Raw genomic sequence first — 19,755 nt, 5'->3', positions numbered from 1 at the left:
ATGAATGTCGACATTGGTCAAATCTTTAAAAGCCATAGCGTACAACAGATCTTCGATTTCTTCTTCATTTTTTGGACACGAAATCTACTGTTCAAAATATTTTTTTTAGTGATTCAAATAAATAACTTGAAGCCTTAAGCCTTTAAACCTTTTTCCTAAATATTGGTTAGGAGAGGATAATATTTCCTGCAGAGTATTTTTCTATTGTTTTTTGGACAGATACGGAAGTAAAAAGATTAGTATAAAAAATAAACCCAAAATATTAATCTAAAAACATATTCTTTGCTCATTTGATTATTTTATATAAATTTGCAAAGTAAGTAAATGGTGATTGCACTTTTGCATCTATATTTCTATTTTAGAAAGAAATACGATTAAAGAAATGAATACAATATTTTAATATGTTATCCTAATCTTTATTTCTTTATATAATTTTTGCTTACTTTTAAGAAAGTAACTCATACAAGGTATTCTTTTATTTTAAAAAATCATATGATTTTAACGAAATCAAGCGAAATGGAAGAAAAACGTATTTTAAATATTATTTTTGCAAATTGCACGTATGTATTAATATCTTCAAGTGAGAAAGTTGCAGAAAATCCACAAATCCACCAAAGCAACACAAAGTTTAATGTTGTTTGAATTCTCGTCTCATATTTTTCAGAATATTGCCATAGAGCATGGTGATCCCACTTTCAGTACCACTCTCACGTATCTAACTTATTCTATCCGACTTAAGTTTCAAAGTGATAACAGGAAAACTTTCAATCTAATCCCAACAGAAAGGAAATTGCACCAAACCGCTGGGTCGACTTTGTTTGCTTGAGAAAAAGCAAAGGTCTTGAGCTACAAGGAGGGAAAATCAAGAACATCCTTTGCTAATCAATTCTATTCTTTGATAGTAGCTTTTAAAAGAAAACATTTAATCTATTTTTTGAAGCAAGATTCTGAACATTTCATTATTCTGGATCCTGTTTGTTTTCTTAAATTTAATTGAGCCCTTACATTAAGTATTTTTAGTAAATTTTGTATCCCACTAACGAAATATTAAATAATTAATATGAAAATAATATATTTGTTATTTCTAGGAAATTACCCTCTTTTAAAAATTACATTACATTTTCTATATCCTGAAATCATTAGTTTTTCGTATTTTGGTTTTAATAATTAGCTTTTAAGGATTTCCTTTTTTGTTTTTGTTTCACTTTGTTTCATTCATTTCATTTTTTAAGTGAAACAAGAACATTTGTATGAGAACCACAGATATAAATAAAGGCTTCGTTCTCATACAATAAAATCTGAAATGAGAATATCAGGTAAAAAAATTCTTAGTCCTGTACTTGTTTTTTTTTTTAAGTTTTTTTTTTGATATTTGTAAAGTGAGTGTAAATTATTTGGGAAACTTAACCGTTCTTATCGCGTACAATATTTTTTTTTTATGAAAATGCTTAATTTTTTCTCATATGAATTATTTTCATGACTTCTCCGAATATAATTGTTTTTTTTTATTTTTAAAGCTAAACAGTAAAAAATTTATTGCAAATTTGTAGCTATTTTAATCATTTTCTAAAATTAATACAACTGAAATATTTTTAATTCTCTAATTTTCAGTAGCGAGAAATACGATGAATTTTGTTGGTTTTATTTTGCCAATGAAATGTTACAATTTGAAACTACCCAAAAACTACTAGGAGGGTATCTTATTATTTGTAATCAGAGGTCCGTCTGATAAAGAGGTAAACACATAAACCGGTACGCTTCACTCCAAAATACCACACCATAACATTATGAGAAATTTAAAGTCATGAGAAAAGGTTTAGCAATATATCCTTGTTGAATTTAATGACAGTAAAAATTAACATATATCGTATTTGTTTATCAGAAAATTTGAGCTGAGATACAAAGGACACTATGTGAGATGATAATATATAAATGAGTTTTATTTTACTAGAAGAACATCGCCTATTAAAACTATCACATTGATTTTATCGCACAGAATGAATCAATTTTGTTAAAAGACAAAATATATTTTTTATTGAATTATTGAGATATCACTAATAAAGATTTATTTTATCAATGGCAATCTGCATCCATGTATTCACTTCTGGCTGATGAATGCTTATTTAATTCTTGAACGCTCAAAAGTAAGCATCTTCCGCCTATTATTATAATGTGTTTACCAGAAAAAATACGTGGTTTTAGTCGAAATTAAATATAAGAGAGCGAAGAAACTTTCTGGATTTATATTACGAATTCAAAAATATGTATGCAGCCTTATGCTGCATATTGATTAGTTAATAATTTCTCTGAAAATCATGGTAAATGTCACTATTGCTAACATTTCCTTGAAATTATAGCTAGAAGAACACTACATTGTAAACGAGCGTTTTCGTTGATAATATAAAATATGCCATATCAGCTCATATAAATTACTATTAGAGTTTACTACGATTAAATATTACTTATATTTTACATTAATGACAAAGTCGATTCTTTTCGGTTTCATTAATTATATTTCGATGCATAATTGACATGCATGCATACAAAAATAATCAGTGAGTTTTGCTCATTTACGAAAATGCGATAACAAATGTGTGAAAGGATAAACAATGAGTGCAGTGAAAGATTTAATAAAATATTTCTTTCTTAAAACGAAGAAAGGGATTTTATCGAAAAAAATGTAAGTTTTATTATGGTTGCCATTAATATAATTTCGTTATTCGGCTAATTTTTTAAATCTTGATGTAAACATTACAAAATTAAATTTTCTAATAATCTAGATACAAAACTATACCACTAATATAGCGCAACTGAAACTATGATTTCCTTTCAAGAGATAAAGATTTTACAAGCATTGATTTTATAAGCATTGTATTATATGCATTGACTTTTCAATGAAAGAAAAACGTCTTGTGAAATGTGGGTTGAGATGAAATTCTGTGGAAATGAGAATAGTCATAATCATCGACAAAATCAAATTGTCCCTGATCAGCTGATTTTAGCTATCTAAAAGCTGCAGTCCATTCTTAAAGTCACATTATTAGAGTTTTCATTGCAATTATTATCTGTTTACGAAATAAAAATCTAGCATTTAAATTAATATGAATTGTTGTTTTCTAATATTCTTTTACAACTCAGTAATGATCTTTATAATGAGCATGTTTACCACCTTGACTTATGCTGTGATCGGGATCATATAACCAATTAGATTATCCCTGTTTTGCCAATGTAGTTGAAAAGGGATCAACTAACCATGCAGTAAATATGATCAAATTATATTTTTGTTGTAAATCCTATGCGTGTTACGCGGCAGCCAACGTGTTCGAGTTTATCATACATCTAACCTTTATTAGACGTTTTTTTTTTTTTTTTTTTTTTTTTTTTTAGAATTTAGAGAAGCCTTACCAATTATCATAAATAATGAACACATGTCTGAAAAGCATCGAAATAAGAGCTGTCACGTTGATAGCGAATGGATGGTGGTTGTTATTCTAATGACTAATTATCTAGAGTTTCTTCGAAACTGCGTAGCCAGGTGGTCTTAATCGAGAACCACATGTTATTGCAATCATTAAACTTGAGATCGCTTCTTCTAACTGTTATCCCTCAATATAAACTCGTATTCCTATCTGCACACTCCAGCAAAACTTTAATCTCACGGGTGTTTTTGAAAACAAGCAGTAGAACTGCTGAAAAATAGAAATATGATCTTTCCATTCATATTTTAGCAAGGATCAATTATCTTCCAATTTGGTGTAATAAATTCGAAATCAGATTCTCAGTCAGCAATTTGGAAGCAAAATCGTCAATTATTATTCGATACCTGAAACTCTTACAAGAAACTAATTTGCTCTTGCAATAAAAGTACTAAAAGAAATATAATAGGGTGTCATAATCAACATCTGCGTGGTACATACATAAAATGAGTGATTCAGCGACTGTTTTTCTAGAAAGTTCTCAGACCCTTATTTTTACGATTTAATGATATCCCTCTTTTTCATCATTATATAAATATTCGTTCCGACCCTCATATTGGCAGATCAATATTATGTTCGCTTAAAACAGCGAAATAGAAAGAGAAGATGATGCTCGGGGAAATTATGTGGTTTCTATCTCCCCACTCATCATTTGGTTTTGTTTGGTAGTTTACCAAGATTAAATGTTTCTGGTGCATGGTGTTCCTTTTTCGCCAGGTCATCATATTTGACTTTAAAAAGGGACATAAACGCTTTTGTATTGTACCTCGATTGTGTCCCTCAAATTTTGCGATAGTAGCTTCCTAGTTGTCCTTCTGCTGCTATCCCACTGTTTTAAAGACGACTGTCATTTTATGTTTAGTAACCATAGAAAAGAAATATCTTGCGCATTATAAATACTTTAATGCTTAATCATAATTTTCCTTTTCAACAGTTTGCAAAAGGCTGTTAAATATTACAAAAACATTTTTAAAAAGTTTCTATAATTTTATAGTTTTTAAATCTTTAGGGCTGGTAATGAAGTAGTTAAGTTTTGGACGGTTTAATGATATACCGTTTTATGTTTGTATTCCAAAAAATTGTACCAAATAAGTCATTTATAACCCACGATCTGGTACAGAATGTAGAAAAAAGAACCAAACCTTCTGTAATAGTCTTATCATTAACACCACTATCATCATCAATCAATAATATAAATGCCACACAATTTTAAAATTACATTTTTGGAAAATTTATAAACTGTCTTTCATTTGAAAAAATAAATAATTGCAAAATAAGTCTCGATCTAATATGTTGGAATACGTAAGTTCGTAAATACATTGCTTTCGAAAAATTAAGAAAAAAAATCAGAAAAAACGCGATTGGATCATCAGATATAAGTAAATGTCTGTAAAAATAATGCAGATAGAGAATGATAATACAATATGCAAATTAAGAAAGCTGCTGTCATATAACGTCATGGGGCAAGTGGTAGAAAACAGGCTTTCAGAGCGTCTGTAGTTTATGCAGGTAGTAACTATCTAATGAGTTTTCAAGATATTCATTTTTTAGATATGATTACGAAAGTCAATCTAATTAAAAGTCAATATAATGAAATTAATCAAAGTCAATCTATGTAGTAAATGGTTGAATGCAAATCTCAATGTAACCCATATACTATGAATTACATTTCTAATGTCATATTCGAATTTTAAAAGACAGATTCGAGAAAAATCTAGATTTACAAGTTTGCTCGTGACAGCTTTGAACTCAGCTAATTCCCAGGAAGCATATAATCTCTAAACTAACCTACCTCCGTTCTTCTTTTGTAGTAGACTATGGAAGACATATCCAGATGTAATGTGGACAAAAGGCTTCACGAAAGAGGATTATATGCAAGACACTCTGTAATTCATTTAATTCAGATACCTAATTGAAAGGTTTTACCGAACTGAAAGGTTTTATAGGACACTTACACAATCAATGGGAATGCAAGTCATTGCTGATTTGTTCTTTATTGATGAGTTCGGAATTTATTTTTAAAGCAATTTAAGTTTATTGTTGCCCCATAAAAACCGATAACTTACTATTAGCCCAGTGAAACCCCTTGAAAGAGACAGATTTGACAAACCCAGTGCATATGTGTGAATAGGTATTTCTTTGGATGACTGCACTGACCTGTATATCGTCCCAAGAGGTACCGTTAATGCCTAATAATTAATATTCTTGATCGAATTATTGGTCTTTACGCATATACAGTCACTGATCTTTCAAGATGATTATGGGAACGCATTTGTACATGATTTGTAGCTTTTTAGAATCAAGTGGTCGCCACAGTTTTGTCCAGCAGTGTAGTTATTGTTAAGAATCTGTAATATTGCTTTTCTGAAATATTAGTAGTCTCGCTGAAAAGAGAGATTTACAAGTATTTGCAATGTATGTTGAAGGTGGAGTAAATGCTAGATGAATGATTCCTGGTTTTGCTGGCCATATGGTGTCGAATTTGGCGAAAAACTGAACGACTGGATGGTTTGAAAGTCAGAAATTACAAGAATTATGACGAGTTCTCTCTTAGAAGCCAAGATCCACTATCCTTCTAAAAAATATCTACCATGTAAAGGAGACTATACATAGAGGGAAACTCACACAAACATCACTAAAGCAGAGCTCTCTTCACTTATTTCACGCTGAGCGCTGTTGCACTGTGCTGTTACTGAATTAGCGATATCCTGACTGCTGGTCAGTTGCTAATGTCTGATTTTTTTTTGTGTGTGTGTGTGTGTGTACATCTTAATTATGTTGTCACCTATGCTCTATGTTTTCCAGAATATTCATAGAATAAAGAGTCATTACCTGTAATTTAGCTTATTGATCTTCTATTACCGTACACACACCTGATGATTTCCGTATCATTGGCTTCAGGAGAGGGGTCTGCAGTGTATGGTGTTGGCGAGATCTCAAGGGAAGATGACTGAGAATGACGACCTGATGGATTTGCTGTAATCTATGGGAGAGAGCTTGAAGAAATCTATGGAAGCAGGACAAGAGAAAATAGTTCGATCCGGGTATAAAAAAATGAAGGAAATGAAGAATAGATTCCGGCAAGGGCAGGACAAAAATGAAGAACCTAATATACACTGGAAGAAATAGTCCAGAGAATTCCTTCAGAACCAAATTGAAGAAAATTAAAGACCATTTTGATAGATGCTTAGGAATAATAGAAAATGGCAGAGCTGTGAAAGAGCTCTAAAATAGAATAAATAGAATAAAGAATAAATATAAGAAGTAAAGAAGAAAGAAATAGAAGAAAGAATAAATAGAAGTAGTAAAGTATGAAATGGGAAAATAACAGATATATATCAAAGATTTGAAGGAAAATTTGATAAAGTGATGGGAAAAATTGAAATGAAAGTCAGAAATAGCGAGAGGAGACTAAGGTATTTTGGGATCAAATCAAATAATTTCCCGGCAAGTCCAGAATTCGAGCATTCCACACTAACTTTTCAAACCTTGGAATTGGGCGGCCAAACATCATGGCTTGATTTCAAGATTAATTTCTATTTTTAGAGTGCTACAAATGGGCAAATGGACAGATTTTGGAAAGACCGACCAACTTGTAGCTTCTTCACAACAATCAATGGGTATTGATTCTACAAGGAATCCAAGATGGTAAATTCAAAATCCTAACGACCATTAAGAGCGTTCTGGAATCTCGATTTGAAGATATCCATTTCACAGAGTTCTACAAAACTGAGCTGAAGACCAGAAACCAGAATCCAGAGGAAAGTTTCAATAATTAACTACCGATGTGGAACGATTAATGAGTCAGGCTTATGCCGAGTGAATTTTGGATGTTCGAGAAAGCTTGGCAAATCAGTACTTCAAAGACACCTTTATAGACGATGATACAAAACATTCAAAAAGATTAATGGATGTAAGCTATTCGAAAAAGTATGAGGATGAAAAGCCTGTTTCGAAGACATCTAGACTGGTAAGATGAATAGAGATAAAGGACGATGCCAATATAAATAGAAGTGGCAAAATCGAATCTTTATTGAAAACACTGGACAGATTATTGAACAGCCTTGCCGACAATGTGAATAATGCTCATTGACGAAATCTGAACCTGACTTGCAGGAATCGAAACTTTAGATCTCCCTATATCTTAAGAATGGCGTTTTATATCTCAAGTAGGAGAATGATATTGGGAGTCCTTACTGACAGCTTTTTTCGAATAGAAAATTTCAAGAAGTTATGAGGCAGATTCATGAAAGAGAAAATGGAGGGCATTTTGAAAACTTTACACATTTACGAAAATTTTAAACAAAACTTGAGAGAGATTTTATTGGAATCCGCGCTAAAGCTGAGAAATGGTGCGCAGAATGCCATGCTTGTGGAGCACGAAAAGAACCAAAAATAAGAACTAAAAATTGCTTATAACGTTGTAATAATGCACCAATCAAAGGAATGACTGAATATTCTACGATCTTTCCGGGAGACCTTAAATGGCTATCAATATGACCTAGTGTTGCTGAACTTTTTAATTTAAAGGTCTGAGGCAAATCCTATTCCCGATCATGAAGCCTCGACGGTAGCTGAAGAACAACTACGAAATTGCATTTCACAGTTTAGTTTTCCTTTGATACTCCTGAAACATGGCACAAAGTTTAATTCTATGTTCTTTTCTGAGCTCTGTAAACTTATGAGAGTTTTAAAAATTTGCACGACTGCTTTACATCTTGAATCCGATAAAATGGTCGAGATATTTAATCGAACGTTCAATAATTTTAAATAATATTTTTTTAAAATTATTTTAACGAACCGGGCTAATTATGATATACGTTTGCCACTTCTTATTCTGGCTATAAGTATGAAGTTCATGAAATTACTGATGGAAGTTTGGATTCTTTGGAATTTTGATGGAAGTTTGATATTCTTTTTGGACGACTGAGTGATACGCCTTTCTTCACGAATGAATATATAATTTTAGACGTACGGGGAAAAAAACAACGAATGATATTTCTACTGAGTCCAGAGGCCGTACGAATCGGAGTCAAATGTCATTCCCATTAATCGACTAACTGCATCCCGTGTTTAATGACAAAAGAAATGACATCCCGTGTTCTATGAAATGAGACTACCAGGATAAGCATTTTCTGAAAAGGGGAACAACTTTACGAATCTCTGTTGCTATTTTGCTGCTATATTAGTATTATTGCTGACAACTGATTTACAGATATTCTTAACAGATGCTGAATGGAAGCCAGATCACTCATTTCCGCTCTTAGGGAACATTTGGCGATTAATTCAGTGACAAAAATGAAGGTTCTGCAATTACAAGAATTAAGGCAATATCTCTATTGGGAATCGAGATATACTCTATAAGGAAGACTATATAAACGGAGGCGTTCGTTCAACGGAACGTTGCGTCAATTCTCTCTTTTGACTGTTGAACGCTTTCAGTGGCTTACTCAGTTTGCCGTCTGCTGATGTGTTATTAGTGTCTATAAATGCTGTTCTTCTTGTACATCTTGGTTGCGATTTCCTCACCTGTGCTCCATGTTTTCCGGAATATTCATAAATAAAACTCCTTATTCCTTTAAGCAGCATATTGGACTTCCCTAACTATACACCCACCAGATGATTTCCGTAGCAATATTTTCATTACTTATGTAATCTAAATCTATCATTAGACCCTATAACATAAGTTCGAAACACAGTTTACTATTATTACACCATTTACAGCTTACAAAATTAGAAACCGGATTTGCAATTCAAATAAGAATAAAATAATTTTTATCACTAGTTATACTTTCTATTGAAACTTTAATGACAAAAGTATCTCATATTTATATTCTGTATTTATAATACAGGTGTGACAAGCTTTAAATTTTCTCGATGTCATAAAATAAAATTGTTTTGATTACTAAAAAGAAGTCCCTTACAAATAATAATTAAATCATATATAATCAAGAAGTTATTAAAATGCAAAGAAAGGTTTTAGTCTTCCCTTTATTAAAATAAAAAAATTTATCAAAAAATTTAATAAAAAATAACGGAGCACTGGAGTCACAGCAGAAGTAAGTTGTCTTAGATTACGCTTTATGCTTCATTTATAAAGCAATTTTTGAGATTAGTTTCAAGAAAAGTATGAATAAATAAATTTTCATTTTTCGAAATGTATAAAAGGAAAACGGATTTTCGTAGGAGGAGCTAAAGTTAGGTTTTCAACTATTTCTAAAACACACGCTAAATTAACTCAAAATGTTAATGAAATTATATACAACTTCAAATTGCCTGTGAAAATTGATTGATTAGCATGAATAAAATATATGGAATGAAATATAAAATCATAAATACATAAAATTCCACGATTCATTTCAGAACATAATAGAAAAAATAATAATTTATAAAACACATTTTAAAAACCAAAAGAAATAAAATTACATCATGCTAATGTTTAGGATAGTTTAGTTATATTAGCGCATCGTTTAGAACCAACGTTAGGGTTATTGAGAAAGAGCTCGTAATTTTGAACCGTGATCAGGTGACACAGACGACACCTGAGTTAGCGTCTCTCTCTTCGAGGTTCCGCGCCACACCAGCGGATTTGGTGGGCACCATGTCCGCTTAAACGACGGTTCTTTGATGAAATTGGATTTTGAGACTGAAGTTTATTGTCCCAAAACCGAGAATTTAGGAACATATCTATCACAGCCCACTTTATATCACGATGAAAATATTACTAAGATAATATGTCTCATTATAAAACGAATAATTTTGATGTGAAAAATAGAAGAATAACTTTTCTTTCAAAATAATACTTTTCCCAAATAAATTTCATGCATAAATTTCAATAAATATTTTTTTTACTTGAACATCCTTTCAGAAGCATAATTACAAAAATATATTTATTTTGTTCTTTATATAGACACGTATAAAACAATGTTATTTGGCATTCTAAACTACAACCTGTAATGATTGTATTAAGAAAAAAAAATACTTAGATTATTAGAAAAAGATACTGAAACAGAAACTTTCACCTGTAATAGAAAAAGCATTAACATAATGTTGCATTTTCATTTTCTAATTTCCTGCATAAAAGAGCAAAAAAGGCTTTCAAGCTTACTACTATTAACGATTAACTTCATAACGATTAACTAATAATAAAAATCTTCATTTTATATAGGAATTGAAAAAAAAAAGAAAAGAAAACTTACCCTCAATGCCAAAGATAAGGTTAAATAAAGGTATGTTTGTCTTTAGCACGTCCAAAGTCATCTACGAAGTCTAATTATATAATAAAATAATAGCTTACCTTTGTTGACGTCATTAACATTCATAATTTCTGAGGGTGTAAAAGTGAGTCACCTGAAACTTTACCTCTTTTTTGAGAAGATATTTTCCCCTTTTTTTGCCCCTTAGAATTAACGGCCTGTTTCTTAATTTATAAAATTCTAAATTCATATCTAAATATACACTTTATGCAGCTCATAAAGGAGAATTTTAAACATACATATTTAAATATATAAAAAAAATGTTAAACTAATTTGAATATTTTTAAAGACAAAAGCAGTCGAATTCTCTGAAATAAAAAAAAAAAAAAGCTTGTTCTTATCTTCATTTAAATGGAAATACACTGTTTGCTGTTTAAAAAATTCTTAGGCTGGTCACATGATTAACAACTTTAAATTCATATAGACTGGATATCAATAATGATGATGGTTAATATCTAGAATACTGCTCCTCGTTGCCTAGAGCAAAAAAAATTGCCCTTAATATAATTATAATGGCGGTAAAGCGATTTGTGACAACTGATGCACAGGATTCTAGATTTTAACCTTTTCAAAATTAAATAAGCTTTGATATGCATTTTTTTTTTTTTTTTTTTTGAAAAAAGACTTACTTGAATTTATGAGGTATTGATTAGTTACTCCAGGGTGATCGACGTCGTGAATAGCTGCAGAAAACAGTATAGCCAACACTTCCAGGTCAGTGAAAACCGACTAAAGAAAATGGGAAAAAATAGGGACATTGTAATGGACGATCGTTAATATATTGAATATTATGATTATGATTTTAGCATTTCAATAACTTTACTTAACATAAAAAAAATCAGGAAACCGAAAATTTTATTGTAGCACAAAAGCATGCTCTTATTTAATTTAGTTATATTAACGTCCCGTTGTAAAGTAACACTAGGGCTATTTCGGGAAGGGACCTCGTAATTTTGACGACACCTGATTCAGATGACGAGGACGACACCTGAGCTGGCACCCCCCTTTCCACACCACACCAGAGGGAGGACGTTTGGCATGACGGATTTAACGTGCAACTGACATCCTTACACGACCGTTCTTCGGTGGAATCGGGTCTCGAACCTGAAACCCTAACTCACAAGCCGAACTCACAAGCCGAGACCTCACCACCAGGCCACCGCGGCCTATATTCTTATATAAAAGAAGAACATTTTGCGTGCTGTTTAGAATTTGTGAAAATATTTTAATTGTCATTAAACAGCAGCATAAATATGTTTAACATAAAATTTAATTTGCCGCTCACCACTTACGTAACATAATACTTACATTCTATGCTATCCACTTAAACACTCTAGGATTACTAGTAATTCAGAGATCTTAATTTTCTAGCGGATGTACTATATTTGATGAAGGCAGCCAATATTACTCGATAAAAAGTATCAAAAATCGTCATAACATCAGTTTTTATATCTATTTTTATAATTTTAGACTAGAGCTTTTATATATTTTTTACTCACGTTTTTTTTTCTAACTAAATTACTCGTTCTTATTTTGTCGATCAAATTTTTTTGTGCCTAAAAATAGAAAAATAATTGCGAAAATAACGAATAAATCAATGATAAATAACGAAGGAAATTTATTTTTAAACATCTATTCCCGTACCTTAGAATGACTTATTTTGAATATTCTGGTTTAAGACACAAATTTTAGTTACAAATATTGAAAAATCTGAAAGAAAATAGCGCTGTGGAAGTTTCAGTGACTTCTAAAATTGCTCGCAAAATTACGAGTCGCGTTTCACATTTCAAAAATCTAATTCTGAACATTTATTTTCTTACCTCCAACGCTGGCATCATAAGTAGAACATGAACCGACTGTGTGACATCCGCCGCATGACTACTGTTGTGATACGGAACAGTCAAGTAATGATCTTCCAGATTTAGCAAGAAATTGATCAAAGTCTTTGAAGGGATTTTGAATGTTTTGCAGAGGTCCCTGTCCTGTAAAAAACATACTTTCAGTTAGGTCATTCAAACATAATATATCTCATTCGAAATCTAATAGTTGCCTGGTAAGCAACTAAAATAAGTTACGATTTATATTTTTAAGAAAAGCTGGCAAAGTTTATGACAACAAAAAATAGAAATTATATTTAGCATTAAAGCGTTATGTTATTAAATTTTTAAAAAATCTATTGAGATTCCAAGCAGCAAAAACTAAAAATTGTTCTTTTAATTAAAATTTCACAAAAATTGTTTAAAGCGGATTTTTAAAAGAAGGATTGAAAATTTTGAATGTCGCTTCAAAATTATATTTGCTATGCAACAAAAAGAATGTTGCTAAGTTCAAATATGTATATGAAATAATTTCATTTTGATTGAAAATATTTCAAATAATGTTTATTAAAATATAAAGTTGTAATTTTCAAAATTAGCAAAAGATTTTTTTTAAAAAATTAATTTTATTTATAAGAATTTATTTTATTTATAAGAAAAGAGAACTTAACTATTAATGGCGCAATTTAATTGGGTTAATCGACATCATGACTAATTATTTTTTCTAATAAATAAAAGTTTTAAAATACGTTTCTTTTTAATTAACACTGAAATTGCTTCAGCGTTTCTTACAATTCTTTACATTTCAAGACCCCCACAGAATATGATTGAGAAGCGAACATCACACTTCAGGGCATTCGAACAGAGTCATAACCATTGTGCAGCGTCGGCAATGCCAGCAGTGTTCATATATAAAATCTTTCAGAAAATAATGCAACAGGAAAAAATATATTTAAAATCCTTTTTATCTTCTAACCCATCATTAAAAAAGCATTAAAAAATGGCAACAGCAAAAAATTTGCAGCTACTTTTTTCGAAAAAAAAATCTAGATTTTTAATTTAATAAAAATCAATGACTCTCAGTTGAAATCAGTGAATTTTTCTCCGTTTATATTTTATACAAACGAAACTTTAGATAAAAAAAGATTTTAAATGTACTTACTCTAAATATCTTGTAAGCAACCGCCGTGAGTGGATGATTATTGGAACATTCAGCTATCCTAAAAATATCCACTCCCCAACGGTCAACGTCCTCCAATAGCTGAAAAAGTAAAAAGTACAATCCACAATTAAATATTTTACACAATACATATTAATAATCTAACATTTCACAGTAAAACACAAAGCATTTTAATCTTTAAAGGTAAAATACTATAATTCATTATTTTTTCAGATTTATGATTTTTTCCTTTGTTTATCACATTTGTGGTATTATAATAACACGAAGTATTTTTTATTTATTTTTCTTACAAAAGAATGAGTTTTGTAAAATTGAATTGCGCAGAAATATTATGTGACTATGTTATAAAACCAGATGGCGCATCTCCCACTGTCTAACAATGATCAAAAACTATACAAAGTTGTTCTTTTCTTTCTTTCTTTTTTGTTTCTGGGTAAACGAAACATCAGACTATCAAAGATTAGAAATCTGTTGATGATATCTATCAATTATATAGATTGATATTTTCAATCTATATGATTGATTTTCCAATCAATTTATTAGTTAATAATGAGAATAAAATATGAAATTTGGTTTAAATTTAAAAACTTAAATATTTAAAAAAAAATTTAATGTGGGAAATGTCTGGTTAAGATAAAAAGAACAAGATCCTACCTCTCCCAATTCTTCCTCTCTTGGGGTTTCAATGCCGTACTTGGGAAGTACGGTGAAACTGTTGCTATGACAAACAGTCTTCTTAATTCCAGAAATTCTGGACATCGCTTGACCAGCGCGACCTTTTGACTTCGGAAGAGGAGCAACTGTAACTTCTTCCGTTTCTTCGTCCTCTTCTTTTAAAGTGTCCAAATCGAATTCCTGTTTTTTGTCTAAACGATACAACGAAAATTGTTGACATTAGACGAGGCACTAATGTCATCTTATGCAGAGGCACTAATCTACATAAGATGTGGCATTAATGTAGGAAGGGGACAATCACACTCACCATTTATTTCCTTACCTAAGAAGGTACTACAAATGTAATCCGAAATCTGACTTCCAGATTTTGATTCGGATGAGAAATGACTCAACTCTTTGTTGAGCATTTTCTTGAACTAGAAAGAAAAAGAGAGAATAAAATTCTTAATTCGATATGGACTTAATTCTTCCATTCTTGCATTCTTCGATATGAACTTAATTCTTAATTCTTCCTTCACATTTTTTTGATTTTCAAAGTTTTGCTAATCACTTAAATTTTTCAATGAAACAACGAAAAATAAAAAGTGAATTTTGTAAGAGAAATCCGTTTCATTTGAAATTCAGTACTCGGATCAAAATAATTTGTTGTTTGAGTAGCAACAAAAGGAGCTTCCGCGTGATAAGGTGAATTTTTTAAAGTAAGATTGACTGTTTTGGTATATTATCATCCCATTTCTAGGAAGCATAGGGCTATTTAGGAAGGATGTCTTAATATCGATAAAAAATACTAAAATATTAAAAAATGAATTCTTTAGGAAAATTATTGTTATTTTAAGCTTAGAACTCAGATCAAAATAAACTGTTGCTTGCGTGGCGATGGAAATAACGTCCGACAGGTTCCGCATGTTAAGATGAAATTTTTAGTTTGATTTTTTTTATTATCAGCCCATTCCTAGGAAGCAGTGACTTATTTGGGAAGTACACCTTAATGTCAAATCTTAATATTCATGACGAGGGCTGAATTTTCATACCACTTCTAAAAGAAAGCATTGTGAACCTACTAACAGATGTATATGTATCATGGTCTTATATATGGTACGAATCTTCAGTAGAATAGTGGAATGTTCTCTATGAAGAGGATTAAATGATAAGGAACCTCTAAAACAAGAAATTAAAAACTTTGTTTTCATTCATTTGCTATGAGTAGTAGATGCTCCCCTGCGGGGAATGCTGAATGCATATTCCCCCCCCCCTCTATAGGGAAGGAAATGATCGCAAGTTGGTAGTGAAACTTCAAGAAAACTGGTGATTTTTTTTTATAAATGTCAACTTAAGGGTGCCGTAAGTAGGCTGGAAAACGTAATGATGCAGCTTTCTGATCATTCTAAGATAAATTCGGAAAACCATGATATTCTAAGCTTAATTAGCGTCTTGTGACTAAAGTGGAAGAATTTTATTGTAAGTGAATTTAGAAAGTGAATAAGTTTTACAAGTTCAAGTGTCGATCTTTTTATCTGACCGCTGTTCAAAATTACGAATCCATTCCAAAATAGCCCTCGTGTTGCTTCAAAACGGAATGCAAATATATCTAAACTAAACTAAACATGCACAACACTCAAGTCTTAATCGGCATTCGAGTGCAGGCACCTGAGGTGGCGAAACCTTACGATAAAATTGTATTAAAGAATGGCACAATTTTAAGTTAATATTTTACAATAATTATTTATTAAGTGTACTTTTATTTAATTTAAAAAGCTACACAAAAATAATTTTGTAATGAAATTATAAAAGACTTCTGTGAACCAAATTAATATTGATTGAAAAGAAAGAAACAAGTACTAATTTCTTTCAAATTTTTATTCAATTAATAGCACGTTTTTAATGAAAATATTTATATTGAAATAATTTTTACTTAGCAAAATATTGAATTATTTTAAACAACTTAAAAGTTCTTGACTTCGTTATTCAAAGAGCAAGCAAATAATAATACCCAACCCCATCCTAAATAATATTCGAATGAATTATCTTACTTTACTGAATGCCATGTCACCGACTGATCGGTGGGCTTGAATAGTCTCAAGCTGTTCCAAACACCAGTCCAATTCCTCAAGTGTTTCTTCAGCCAATCTTTGATGTTCTTCCTCTGTTAAGCAAAAGGAAACGCGTTAGACATCATTTCAAACTAAGCAATCATTTAGAAAAAAAAATTGTCACAAAATTCTTTGTCACAAAGGATTGTTTTCCCTTTTAACTCCTGCGCTTAAATATTTGAAAGATTTTTTGCTTGCTTTTCATTATTTAAATTATTTCCTTATTTCACTTGTGATAATTATCAAGCAGTCCCTGATATTTATGATCAAAATTATTTATCGTATAATATTAAAATTAAAATAAATGCTTAATAAGAATAAATAAATGAATTATTTATTCATTTTTATTAAGTATTTATTTTAAATAAAAAATAACCATTTTTATTAGCATTTATTTTAAATAAAAAAGTTATTTGAAATAATTTTTATTTCAATAAAAATTATTAAATTAAAAATATTTTAAATAATAAAAACATAAATAAAAAATGATTCTGAATATCTATCCTTTCATATTTTATGATTTTGTCACGAGTACCAATAAATCATGAACAAAAATTTATCGAGTAACGTATAAACATTGAAAACATGTTTTATATTCAACTTATTACGTTGGAAAAAAAATTAGATAGTTCGTAACTTAAAATCACTCTCTTATCATTGTTGGATTCTTTAAATTATATTATAAAGTTCAAAAATAAAACATACATTTATTAGTGTCTAGTATTAATCATGAATAATAATATAGTAATAATCACTAATTATTTTTAAAAGTCTCGTAAATATTAAAAACATGAGTGATATTTAATTATATAAAATATGCTATTCTGAAATAGGTATTTAAAGTAAATAATTTCAGAAATCACACAAATAAGAAGAGCTGTACTAATAATATTCAAACATTTTATCAATTTTCTTCCCACTTTCTATATTATTTATGCTAGAGAAACTCAATTAAAAGAAATCGTGACTTTATAAATGATGGGTCAGCAAAAGATTTCTCTTATATCTTTACGGTTATGCGAAAGTAATCGATTTATCATTAAAAGTTCTAGACAGAAAAATCTTCTCCAATAACTTAAACTCAGCGTAAACATCTTAATTTTCTTTAATAATCTTCTGTTAATTTTATGCAAACTAAATTATTTTTAAATAAATTTATAGCCTATAAAGCCAATTTTCATAGATAAAAAGCATTTAAAGATAAGTTACATTTAAATACAAATTTATGATTAATAACTTCTCTGAATTACATATAAAACTTTTCACCTTTTCTGTAGATACCTTTTTAATACATTATAATATTTTTAATGTATTACTAATAAAAGAATCAAGCTTAGAGTAAATAAGAAGAAAGTAATTACCAAATGCTTCAAAAGTTAAAAAGGAACAGGTAAAAAGTAATTTTAAATATCAGACTTTTCTGCGATTTTATTACTCATAACTAAATTTAAGATTTTTTCTAAGGAAATCGAGTTTATTTTTCTGGATTCAGACATTTATTTCATGCTTGTAAATGCGAAATTTTGTAATTGATTTCTCTGACAATTCCTTAATTGGCGTTGTTATAAAATTTTGTACAATTATGTGCTCCTGATATTAGTACAATATCTCAATATTTTCAAATATCAATTATTGATTAATTGGATATTAATTATATTTTGATTCTGTAATAAAGAATTCAATACGGGTATGAATTTAAGAAAAAATCTGAATTAAATTTTTTAACAAATATAAAAAGGAGTTATATGCACAGAGTATCTACTCTAATCATAAATAAATTTAATTTTTAAACCAGTAGAGAACGACATTTACTTCCTATTGGAAAGATGCTTTAAATGAAATATTTAGCAAAAAGGAATTATTTTTTGTGTTTGAACCAATAAGGGTATTTCTGAAAAATATTATGAAATTAAAATTTTTATAGTCTTATGGTTCTATTATTCACAATTAGTAAAATATTCTTGACACAAAAATATTTTAAAAGTTTTTTAAAAATGAAACATTTTAAAAGTATTTCTAAATATTACTCAGGATTTTGCTATTTTTATTTTAGCCTCTAAATTTTAATCAAAAAAAATCTTTCTTTTATTGACTAATAAATGTGGACTTATTTTCTATTTTATCGTATTGTTTTTTTTAATTATATAGAATTATATCAGTTCAGAAGGACTTCTGTTAAGAAAGTATATGTTAAACTTTGCTAAGTAGCATATCCTTTGTATGTTATATTTCGATTACTTTACTATATCTTAAGCTATGAGAATCCAGAATTTGTTTATTTATTTTAAATTAACTTAGTTTCAATTATACATCCGAGAATCACACGGGCGTATAAGTGCAATGAAATCAGGTACATTCTAGGTACTAAGTGTTTCGATATTAAAATTAGTATAAAAGTATACCACTCAGCAACGCTGGCAACTAAAATATTGGTACGAAAAGGATATCGTTAGACCAGGCGTTCATACTTTATAAAACATCTCATATACTTTTAAGTATAATGCGGCTTATAGATAATTATTTTTGAGACTTGAAACGCAGTCAAATTCTTATAAAGGCCCTTTCTTTTTTTAAATTTTAATTACAGAATTATAATTAAATAATACAAATGACGATTAAAACATTACAGAATCTACGAATACGGTATTATAATAAGGTTTAATTAAATATTAGAAACAAAACACATTTCATGTGAAAGTAGATTATACACAAAAAAGCAATTATATGAAGTCAGTAAAATCTATAAGTCATGTATGAAAAGAAGGAAGGTTTATTCTACATCCAAGTTTACGAAAAACCGAATCAAAAAACATTAGCGTTCTTATTAAAATTGCCAATTTGCTTGTAATAAAGTAAATAAATAAATAAATATACTCTGTGGAAAATGCATAATGCTTCAGCAATCATTTATTACAGATTTTCTGAACATTGATATATTTCTGGTTCATTTTAATCAGATGCGTACCAATTCAGAATTTCGATTTCAATGCAATCAATCAGTTCAATATCCAAACGAATTCACGAAACTTCTACGGTGATTGGTGGTGCCATCTGGAATACGACTTTAGATCTACAGCATTTTTTTATAAATCCATTTTCCCATGACATCAGCTGTAGAGAACGATTTGTTGGAGAATTTTTCTATTTTTAAGACTGATTTGAGAATATTCCATGTAGAATAAAAAAAAAAATGCACGTATAATAACTAATGGTTTAAATTTCTATTTGTTCAAAAGAGGCATTCAAAGTATAAAAAATGCA

At 29.7% G+C, this 19,755-nt stretch overlaps 1 protein-coding gene across 7 annotated transcripts in view; it reads right to left on the bottom strand.

Moving 5' to 3' along the window:
• LOC129958840 (cAMP-specific 3',5'-cyclic phosphodiesterase, isoforms N/G-like) overlaps positions 1-19,755 on the bottom strand; it is a 327,156-nt gene that overhangs the window by 32,646 nt on the left and 274,755 nt on the right. For 6 of the 7 annotated variants that reach the window (XM_056071557.1, XM_056071561.1, XM_056071554.1 and 3 more), the window contains 6 exons: positions 16,435-16,547; positions 14,712-14,820; positions 14,384-14,595; positions 13,712-13,810; positions 12,553-12,714; positions 11,362-11,461 (listed from right to left, as the gene is read on the bottom strand). In XM_056071557.1, the coding sequence (XP_055927532.1) occupies positions 11,362-11,461; positions 12,553-12,714; positions 13,712-13,810; positions 14,384-14,595; positions 14,712-14,820; positions 16,435-16,547 (795 nt within the window). The remainder of the gene's footprint in view (positions 1-11,361; positions 11,462-12,552; positions 12,715-13,711; positions 13,811-14,383; positions 14,596-14,711; positions 14,821-16,434; positions 16,548-19,755) is intronic. The other variant, XM_056071555.1, reaches the window with a different exon arrangement.

This window comes from Argiope bruennichi, chromosome X1, assembly GCF_947563725.1.
Source record: "Argiope bruennichi chromosome X1, qqArgBrue1.1, whole genome shotgun sequence".
Taxonomy (NCBI): Eukaryota; Metazoa; Arthropoda; class Arachnida; order Araneae; family Araneidae; genus Argiope; species Argiope bruennichi.
The sequence above is the reverse complement of the archived record's forward strand: the minus strand, read 5'-3'. Positions and strand labels throughout refer to the sequence as shown.